This window comes from Sinocyclocheilus anshuiensis, unplaced genomic scaffold (genome assembly GCF_001515605.1).
Source record: "Sinocyclocheilus anshuiensis isolate Anshui unplaced genomic scaffold, SAMN03320099.WGS_v1.1 scaffold322, whole genome shotgun sequence".
NCBI classification, from domain to species: Eukaryota; Metazoa; Chordata; class Actinopteri; order Cypriniformes; family Cyprinidae; genus Sinocyclocheilus; species Sinocyclocheilus anshuiensis.
Window position 1 is genome coordinate 459,212 of NW_015542366.1, and position 11,294 is coordinate 470,505.

The 11,294-nt window shown below is 35.6% G+C and overlaps 1 protein-coding gene across 1 annotated transcript in view; it reads right to left on the minus strand.

Moving 5' to 3' along the window:
* Positions 1–1,638: 1,638 nt before the first annotated feature.
* The window catches only part of LOC107692180 (transmembrane protease serine 3-like), an 11,606-nt gene continuing 1,950 nt past the window's right edge, over positions 1,639–11,294 (minus strand). Inside the window, exons 3-13 of the mRNA XM_016491141.1 lie at positions 11,133–11,255; positions 9,706–9,825; positions 9,371–9,494; positions 7,337–7,465; positions 5,426–5,472; positions 4,979–5,144; positions 3,791–3,960; positions 3,587–3,682; positions 3,266–3,393; positions 3,007–3,156; positions 1,639–1,662 (exon numbers count right to left, since the gene is read on the minus strand). Coding sequence (XP_016346627.1) covers positions 1,639–1,662; positions 3,007–3,156; positions 3,266–3,393; positions 3,587–3,682; positions 3,791–3,960; positions 4,979–5,144; positions 5,426–5,472; positions 7,337–7,465; positions 9,371–9,494; positions 9,706–9,825; positions 11,133–11,255 — 1,277 coding nt within the window. The remainder of the gene's footprint in view (positions 1,663–3,006; positions 3,157–3,265; positions 3,394–3,586; positions 3,683–3,790; positions 3,961–4,978; positions 5,145–5,425; positions 5,473–7,336; positions 7,466–9,370; positions 9,495–9,705; positions 9,826–11,132; positions 11,256–11,294) is intronic.

The following is an 11,294-nucleotide window of genomic DNA, read 5'->3' on the forward strand; positions in this document are numbered from 1 at the left end:
AGGTTTTACCATGTTATTACAACATTTAAGCACTTTTTATTAATTTAAAAATTGAGAAATTCTTTCCAATTTAAATCTTGTACAAGAACTACAGCAAAAATCAGTTTGATGCATATTTTATCAATATTTTACAAATTGAATGTTATTTATCACCAGTACTGACTTCAATGGATTTCATTAAATTCCTTTGAACACAATTGCTCAACACGGTCTAAATTTATGAAACCTACACATTCAAAATATGATTACTCTGAAATGCTTAATGTAAATGTTAAGTGTAAGTGAAACGTTAAGTACTGTAAGGTCTTTCATGACACTACATATGCTGGGGTGTGAATTTGATAGGTGCTTGATATAAAATAAATGGTGCTTTAAAAAGTCCTTGAAAGTCCTTGAATCTGGTGTTCATGAAAGAGTGGGAACCCTGTAATAGCAAAACCAAAGGAAGTGAAGGCAAGAATACAGAGCAAAATAGAGACTTAAGAAGATCATTAAATCTCTTAATAACATTCATTTATTGAAGATAATAAATGCATCACATGTTAAGCGTGTATACATTTGGCCTTACAAAAATATATGCACTTAAAAGTTTTGACATTAATAAATGATAGATGTTTGAGCACAAGTAAATAATGTACAAAAAAATAGATATAGTTTACAAATAACCGGTACATTTCTTACTAATTTGTACGTTTGTTCTGGTGAATAGAATCAACAGGAATTATGTTTATATATTTGGGTCATTCTATAATTTAGTGTACATTTCATGTCCATTGATGATCATTTTATTTTTTCTAGCAATTTTCTTAAGAAATATATATTGTATCCGTTATTAGAATACATAGTATAATCTCACACATATATTTTATACACCGTTTTTCAGTTTGAGCTCGCCACATTACATAAACCTTAATTTTGCCTTTATGTCCCTTAAATTATAGTTTTTTTTACAATGTCCACTTTTTGAATTGAGTGGGTCTTGAGTGAGTTCAAAATAATGAATAAAAAATGTTAAAATCAAAATTATCTATATTAAATTTATTTCTACAATCCAAATACCTGAGAAAAATAAACACTTTGAGCACATTATGGTAAATGTCCTCTCCAGTGACTTATTGTCAAGGAGTACACAGTATTAACTGCCCGTCAACTGTGTTGGGTACATTGTTATGATTTGCAATATTTTTTATAATTTTAATTCAAACAAACATTAAAGGTTCAGGTTAACCTGATCAAGAAAATAACATTTGGTTGGCCAGACAATGCCAACCAAATCAAAGTCAAAATGGTGAAACTGTCAACTATGTTACCAGTCAATCCACACAGTTTCCGTAACATAGTTGACAAAGTCACCACCAGAGAAAACATCTTTTTATCTGTACTATCAAATTGGTGTTTAATGATTAAGCTTGGCAACTAGCAGAGAAGTTACACTGTTGAAAAATATTTTGAACTGAAACCAGTAGTTAATTTATTGAGAAAGAGTATTGTTTTTCCTGATATGAGTTGTACCCAAAATTATAGAATGATTCATAACGTGATTTCCCCTTCATAAGTCATGTTGGATAAGGTATGTTAGATGTTGGTTATGGAAATATGTGCACGGAGTCCAGTAGAAGCTCATCCACCAAGAGATGCTCAATGTTGCTGATCCTCTTCTTTCTGATTAAAAAACACACATTTTAAACTATTATTTGTATTTCCAAAAGGAAATATCAGCACTTACAATGCCGCGAACATTATTAGCAGCTGAAGCACACGGGCAGGTATTCAAAAACCATTATGATTTATCATATGGTTACATTTTGAATGCTGAATGTCCTATTGTGAGTAAATATATGATTGTGAAAATATAATATAGAATGTCTTGATGAAATTAAAACCAATTGTACGACTTAACAGCTAATACTGTGTCAAAGTCTGTGTCCGGTCTGCAGTTCAATGAACTTGAGAAAAGCTGAGAATGCGCATTGTTTTACAACACAATCACCGCTAGATGACTCTAGTGTCCCAAAAACCTTTTCAAAGGTCAAAGAGTCCCAGAGGAACAGGAAGTGTGTCAGTTAGTCAGCAGCACAAACACAGTTAATGAAAAATAAATCGGAGTGTCAACTAGCCAATGAGAATGAAGTTCAGCCCCGCCTAAGCTCCTTTACTTACTCAGGCCTAGTTAACTATGACTAGTTGGCCTGGTCATTATCAAAATATGGTTGGATTTGCCAGAAAAAAAAATGTTGTGCCTGAACAATCTCTTGTCTCTTCTATCTGGTATAACACTTCTCTAACTTATAGTTATTTATTTACTTATTTTTAAGTACATTTTTATTTAATCGTTAGAATTTTTTTATTTTTCTTTATTTTTATTTAAGTCATTTTAATATATACTTTTTTTCAGTTTATACTTTTGTGTAGGATCTGACTATAATCTTAATAATAATAATTGCGTTTTGTTAATGCTTGCATTTTTCAAATATAAAAAAGTCGGAAGTACATCCAAGGTCAAAGTTCAAAGAGGCTGTTCAAATGTTCACATGGTGAGTTTCCCACCACATTCAAAAAAAAAAAAAGTTATTTCATTAAATGTACCTTTCAGTAATTCAGATGATTTACACATTTCATTTGTGTTGCATTGTTTTATTTTTGTGTGAAAGACTTTTATTGAACTAAATTAATGGTAGGCCTATAATGTATGAAATATATTCTAATCGATGTTTGTTTTGAGATGCTTTTGACACCATTGTGAAAAATTAATCTTTAATGACAATTTGTCACTGGTGTTAAAACCCTTACTTTACAAAACAAAACAAAATCATATAAAATTAAAATTAAATTTAAAGTCAAGTCAAGCTGCCTTTTATTACTAATAATGTCAAAATGTTAATAAATACTTAGAGATTTTGGGAATGACAATTTAACAGAACTGATTTTCCAACCTTAAACATTTTGTAAATAAGGAAGTGTAGTTTTTACTTATTTATTTTTAGCAAAACTCTTTTTTATATGTACCTCCATTTGTTGCTGAATCCATGTGAGAGCTTCACTTATGCTGGTGTAAACTCCTGGTTTGTTTTTTTGTCCACAGCTCTCAGCCCAGCTGGCTGTCCCCACCAATGTCCACCCGGACCCCTGACAGGCCAGCGGCCCTCCGCTGTCCCCCTACAGACAGAAGACTAGGGGTTAAACCAAGGTGCAAATACATTTAAGAGTGGTTGTTTGAATAATGGCTATTGTAGTTCTTTGTGATGATAATACACAGATGCAATACCTGACATGTTCCAGCACCACCCTCTGAGAATCCTGCACAGATGTTCCAGGAGGTCAGACCCAGTCTGCGGCAGTCTCTGCTGGACCGTAACGGGATCTGAGCGGTATGTAGGGACACACTGGCCTCTCCTGCGCAACACACACATGTGCATTCTGAAGAGCCGACTGAATACACACTCAGAAAGCAATATAGTTGAAAATATCTTCAAAAGCTGTGAAACGTGTTTACTACAAGCATTTGCACAAGAAATACCAGCTGTTCAACTTTTTTTCAATTAAGTGCCCTTAAAAGTGTACTAACACCAATTGGATCCACACTCACCACCATCCACTGTGGATCCCCAGCCTGAGATCAAACACATCTGTCCATCCTCAAAGCTCTCGCCATAACTGGGCAAACAGATGGGTGCTACTTGGTCTGGGAAGAGAGAAAATGGAGATATATTGTACTAAAACCATGATTATATTCCCATTTAAAAGTCTGTTATACAAATAATTCAATCAGTGACAAGAAGCAAATTCTTACCATTGAAAGACAGAGGTAGTTTAAGCTTTATTAGCGCTATGTTGTAGCTGATTTCTGCTGGCCTGTAGTTGGCATGGTAGATGATTTTCTCCACAGAGAGAGCTCCAGATCCACTCAATGGCTGGTCTGTTATCCCAGCATACACAGCCCATAACAGTGGCTGATCAAAGCTTTGAACAAAAAGAATCACAAATTTAAGTACTGGACTTATCCAAATGAGCCCAGTGCCAGTATAAACTAGGCTGGATCAGTGTCAGATCAACATAAACTAGTCTCAACCAGCACAGAACCAGTATAAACCAGTCTGGACTGGTACCAGATCAGGATAAAAAAGCCTGGACCAGTATCATACCATCACAATCCAGTCTGGATGAGCACAGAACCAGCATAAATTAGTCTGGACTCTGGACCACTACAGAACCAGCATAAATGAGTCTAAACCAGTACAAAAACAGTGTAAACCAATCTGGATGTGCACCAGACCAGTATAAACCAGACTGAACGGACACAAAAAAGCATAAACCAACCCTGATCACCATCAGTCCAGCATAAATCAGTGTGAACTAGCACAGAACCAGTATAAACCAGTCTGGACCAGAACCTTACCACCATAAAACACTCTGAACCATCACAGAAATAGTATAAGCCAGTATGGACCAGCACAGAACCAGTATAAACCAGTCTGGACCAGAACCTTACCACCATAAAACAGTGTGGACCATCACAGAAATAGTATAAGCCAGTTTGGACCAGCACATAACCAGTATAAACCAGTCTGGACCAGAACCTTACCACCATAAAACAGTCTGGACCATCACAGAAATAGTATAAGCCAGTTTGGATCAGCACAGAACCAGTATAAACCAGTCTGGACCAGCACAGAACCAGTATAAACCAGTCTGGACCAGCACCAGTCCATCATAAACCAGTCTGGACCAGCACACAACCAGTATAAACCAGTCTGGACTAGCATCCAACTAGCATAAAACAGTGTGGACCAGAACCAGACCATTATAAACCAGTCTGGACCAACACAGAACCAGTACAAACCAGTGTAGACCTACACCAGATCACCATAAACCAGTCTGGACCAGCACAAAACCAATTTGGACCAGTTTTTTGCAGCAAGTCGACATGATATACGTGTGTGTGTGTGTGTGTGTGTGTGTGTGTGTGTGTGATACTCACTGGTAGACACAGTGTGCAGCAGTGAGAATCCAGCGCTCATTGATGATTGATCCTCCACACAGATGCTGGTTCTGGTAATGCAGGCTGACCTGCCACGGGACCAGCTCAGACCTCGACACGTTCCCTCCCACAATACGACTGCGGACGGCTGGCCTGGAGCCACACTCTACACCGCAACACACAAATTGGATCTGAGTGGAAAACTCACTGACACAATGCAAAAGTCACCAGTCTTTTATAACATATATAGCTGTTTGGTTATAGTTGATTAGTTAGGGAGTTCTGGGTGGTTTCTAAGTGTTTACTGACTAAACAACATACATGATATTGCTGAGATGACGTCTATAACTTGTGTGAGTGTGAGTCACTGAAGCAATTAGAGACTGTGTGATTGTTGTGATGTTTATCTTTAATTTTAAAAAAGAAAAGAAAAAGAAAAAAACTCACCTATACACTTGACAGCAGTCGCTATACCAGAACTGCATCGAGTCTTTCTGGAATAATAGAAAATACACTTTCAGTGCCATCAATATCTTTCTGTCTGTCTGAACTACACACATAGTTAACAGTATTCAGGTTTCACTTCTATGCGTCCATTTACCTTTTTATTAAAAAATGCAAATCAACTCTCATTTCTCATCTCATTTCAGCATGGAGTCAAGCTTTCCTTTTTTAAAACAGCATAAGCTGAAAACCTTCTCTCAGCTGCAGAGAATAAGGCCGTTCAGCGTTCATACATCTGAAGGTAAGAGATCTCACAGCTTTGGGACTCAGAGACAGTCCTGACTGCTTTATCAGGTACTAAAGACGCTCCTGAACATCTGTCTACAGAGGCACCTCAGATTGTTTGGAGTCAGTATTGAACAATGTGCCATGTAATGTGTCAGTCACTGGACTGATCTTCTTTGACAGTCTTTGGCCTGAGTAACTCTTCCTCAGGCTTGAGTCAATTTGTTTTAGATCAAAGAAAAAGAGTGATTGAAATGCTCATTTTTAAGCTAAGGTGCAACTGCTTTTAATATTAGTTGACTACTTTTTAAAAATTACATACTATTTTTTTTTTAATATTGGAATGTCGCTTTAAAATACTACTTTAATTTATTCAAGACAATTCAGCTGTGAATACGTTGCCTGTCTTTCAATACACATTGTTATGTGAACAACTAATCTGATCTAAGTGTCACAAAGCTAAAATAAAAGCACATCATAAACCAAGATTTGGGACAAATTACATGTTAATTTTGAATCAGACATGAACAAAAAAACACTCATGGAGTCAACTGTGACCTTACTCTTGCTGAAAATGTACTCAACCTATGGCCATCCAAGATGTAGATGAGTTTGCTTCTTCATAGGAAAAGATTTTACAAGAAATGTAGCATTACATCACTTGCGCACCAATGCAGTGAATGGGTGCCGATAGAATGAGAGACCAAACAGCTGATAAAAACATAACAATAATCCACAAGTAATCCACACCACTCCAGTCCATCAATTAATATCTTGTGAAATGAAAAGCTGCATGTTTGTAAGAAACCAATCCATCATTAAGGTGCAACCGTCTATTTAACTTATTTAACTTGAAACCGTTGCTTCTGGCCAGAATATGAGAGCATAATCCATAACAAATGTTCCTCCACTGAAAAAGTTCTGTTGTCCTCTCACATCAAAACAGCATGTTTGTATACAACTGTTTTCGCATGTAAACGGTGCTTGATGTGTGCATATTTCTCTCCTGATTCAGACGAGATTACTTTTTCTCTGGAGAAAACAATATTATAGAGAACTCGTATTTTAGCTGGAAGCAAAGTATTGAAGTGAAAGACATCTTAATTATAGATTTGTTTATTACAAACACACAGCTTTTCACTTCATAAGACAGGACTGGAGTCGTGTTGATTACTTGTGGATTATTGTGATGTTTTTATCGACTGTTTGGACTCTCATTCTGACGGCACCCATTCACTGCAGAGCAACCGTGGGTGAGCAAGTGATGTAATGTGAGCTATTTCTTTAAACTTGAGCGAATATGAAACGGTGTTGGGAATCTTTTTGACTGACATTAAAAAGAACCAGTTCATAGGAGTCCTTTGTCCGCTAATCGACTTACTAGTTGTTCCTTGCAGGAGGAAACACTGGCACATGCTCTAAATATATGATATCTGATGAAACCTCGCATTTGGAGACACATTTTCCAAATGTAAATTTTAAATTATTCTCAAAAGTTTATAATTTTTTTTACATTTGTGACCATTTAGTTCAGTCTGGAGCCATGAAAACTACATTGTCAAACACATTTTTTATTTTGGCAGGGTATATTCGGTTGCTTTGTACACGGGAGTATAAAAGAAGGTTTACCTGAGGTATGAAGAGTTTTGGATCTTGAAGTTGTCTTTAAGTCCTGTTTGGTTGATATTAAGAGCCACTAGATTATTCTGAAAGACTGCTTCAATGGAGGAGATGGGAACATCAGTAGAGTTCACGTAACTACAATCAGTCAGAGGAGAACAAAAGAGCAATCATTAGACAAATGACTGGAAAAAGGTTTGAATCGAGTGTGAATTGGCTGTAAAATCAAAACAATTACATTAAAGCTAGAGCACTGGGTTCTTTCACATTGATATCATTTTATAGTTATTAAATGTAAAAAAAAAAAAAACTATATACCCAACACAAGTGCAATTTCTCTTTCCCTCTTAATTTCACCCTTATTTACTTTCATTCATAAGCTGTTACTTCTGAAAAGATGAAAGCAATTGACTTTAGACATGCTGATTGGTTCTCTTATTAAGGAGGTGTGGCTGGAGGGATGGTAATCGGTCATTATTTTTGACCAAAACAACTACTAAATTCAAGTGCCAAGATGCCTAACATTAAGAACAGACAGACCTCTGAAATTAAAAAGAAAGACAGAAGACTGCAGATGTTAAATGGAACTTGACCTAGTTGAGGTGAAACAGCATTTGCCGTGATGATTTTTCTTTCTTTCATTTAATGGCAGTCTGATTTTAATTGGATTAACTATGCAGATAATGAGGCCACCAGGAACAGAGGCTCATTATTATTCGTAGGCACCCACACAGTGCAAGAAAACACACTCACACAAGAAAAGTATCACCATATTTCTGTGTTTAAAAAGGAGAAATCCCTGCTTTGCTCTGGGAAATGAATTTTCCTGAAATAGCAGGCATGACAGATGATCATTTTGGCTCCGTTGTTAGTCAACGGACATGAAGAGAATAATTGCAGACCCAGGATCTGAAGTTACTGAGATTACAGTCCTGATCTTTCACAGCTGTCCCACTGACATTGACAGCTGATACTGTAAATAGCAGAACACAAAATTTGTGCTTCCAAATTCATTAAACTGTAACACAGAATGAAAAGTTTTAAATATTTTTTTATATTTCATATATATTCCTCTATTCCTCAATAGGGGGCCTTAGTAAACTTCCAAGAGCTACAAGGTTTAACTTAAAATGAGACAAAACAAGCATTAAAATAAGCTTTAATAATAATAATCAAGATTAGGTTTTTTGTTTTGTTTCTTGTGTTTGTGGTTTTGTTTTGTTTTGTTTTGTTTTGTTTTGTTTTGTTTTGTTGAAGACCCGCCTCCCATGGTCTTGGAAAACCTGGATATAAGAGGGAATTTAAAAAATGTAATTTCTAGACCTGTCAAAGTCATAGAAATTAATAAGATCTTACAACTGAAATCATTATTATTTTCCAAGCACTGAAATATTTTATTGGGTATAAATTGTGAGTAAATTATTTTTAAAAAGTCCTTTTCCTTGATCTTTATCCAGTAATTCACAAACAGCTGGAAAGTTCATTAATTCATTGTTCAAAGAGAGTAGGAACCCTGAAGAACATTCGGCTCTCGAAACCAGAATTTAAAAATTTACAAAATGTAATTTATTTTAAATTGAATAATTTTTTATAGATTATTTAGTTCATTTTAATCTATTAACACTATTTTAATTTATTGATGAGTAAAGTTTGAAAAAAAAGCAGCTTTATCATTATATCAGATGAAAAAGACAAAAATTGCACACATCCAGCAGGCAAAAAGCTCAATGTGGGTGCTCAATCACAAACATCTGAAAAAGCTGACACACCAGAACTCCAAAAGTAGAAAAATAATTTAATACCTCTTTCAACCATCAGTGACATTTCAAGCCATATGTTCAGATGAAGAGCTGTTCACTGTCAGTGTTGCTGTACATGTATTCAATTATTTTTTTTCTACTTTTGGATCTCTGGGGAGTCAAATTTTTCTTGTTATGATCAGCTATACAAGAGAAATATAATTGCTTAATGTAAAATGCAATCCATCTGCCCCAACATTTAAATTAGAAAGATTCTGCGTAGTACATTCATAATTCTTCATACCTGCTGTATCCCAGTTGTCTGCAGGCTACGGAGCCCAGGTGAGAATCCCAGCCCTCAGAGCACACAGTCCTCCATGAGCCCCTACTGAACACCTGCAGCACAGAGCTCTTGCCACTCACACGCACTGAGAGAGAGAGAGAGAGAGAGGTTACGGTCAGGTTTTGAGGATTTTGAAAGATCTGCTGATGTGGACAAAATTGGTGTCTTTGTTGATTGTATATAATTTTTTCTTAGCAATCATTTTGAATATGAAACGTATACTGAAACAATAAATAGGGTCGATTTGGTTTCATGTTGATTTTAAGGTCAAGAAGAGACAGATAGGATCAACCCACCACAGTTGAGCTCATCTTCTCCATCTCCACAGTCTTTGACTCCATCACACACAGCATTTCTGCTGATACACTGAACCAATGACAAACACTGAAACTTTCCTGAGCAGCTCTTCAGACCCACTGGAGAAACAGAGAACAAATGCATGATGGTGACACACACACACACACACACACACACACCTCTCAAAAAGAAGTTAAAACAGCCATCTGTTAGCAGTGAGCTATCCTCATACAGCAGGGTGGAGCTCATTAAACATTTACTCAGGATGAGTTTCATTAGTAAGGAGGATACTTACCTTCACACCTACACACACACACACACACATGTTGGGTTTTCATGTTTTATGGGGACATTCCAGGCATATATATAATGGTTTTATACTGTACAAACTGTACTTTCTCTCCCCTTACCCTAAACCTACCCCTCACAAAACTGCATTTTTTGATTTTCAAAAATCTTTCATCATTCTGTATGATTTATAAGCTTGTTTCCTCATGGGAACTAAAAAAAGGTCAAAATGTACTGGTATTACTATCCTTCCGGGGAAATTGGTCTCCATAACGTAGGGAATACCAGGTACACACACACATACACATATTTTGCTGTCATGGTGGGGACTTTCTTTTGACTTCTATTGTCTGTATACTGAGCTAATGATATTTTCCTTTTCACTAAGCATAAAGCTGACCATTTCTGCATTTTTACCCAAAAACCCAAATTGATGTTTATACCGTTTGACCTGCTTAATATTTTGTGGAAACTGCCATACATTGTTTGTTTAGGATTATTTAATGAATAGAAATATAATTTATTTAAAATATAAATATTTTTTAACATTGTAAATGTCTTTACTGTCACTTTAAATTCATTTGTTGTGTCCTTGCTGAATAAGTGTTAATTTCTTGAAGAAAAAAATCTTACCTTTACCTTTTGAATGGTAGTTTAACACAGTTTCCACAAAATATTAAGCCGTTTTATTAAATACTAAATTATATTAGTAAATAATAATACCAAATTATTAAACAATATTAGCTTATATTAAACAGCTTATTATTAGTCATATTAAACTACTTTCAACACTGACAAGAAGAAATATTTCTTGAGCACCAAATCAGCATATTAAAATAATTTCTGAAGGATCATGTGACACTGAAGAGGAATAAATTGCATTTTACCTTTTACAATTTAAAATGTAATAAAATTGAAAAAAACAGTCACTTTAAATTGCAATATTATTTCACAAACAAACAATAAATTAATAAATAAATATCTTACCAATCCCGAACTTTAGACCATCAGTGTACACATATACACATTTATATAATTATGTCCAAAATGGGGATGTCCAAAAAGCTGATTTGGTCAGATTTAACTAACCTCTGGGGAACATTTAGTAGCCAAATTATAAGAAAACACACAGACTCACCTCCCAAACCTATTCCTAGAACCAGAATCAAGACAATTAGCAAGCCCAAGATGATGAGCAGAGCCAACAATCTGCGAGACACATACGGCCAACACAAAGACTTCAAGTCTGACAGTCTTGCTCCTGAGAGACAGAGAGCGAGAGAGAGGGAAAGAGACGGGT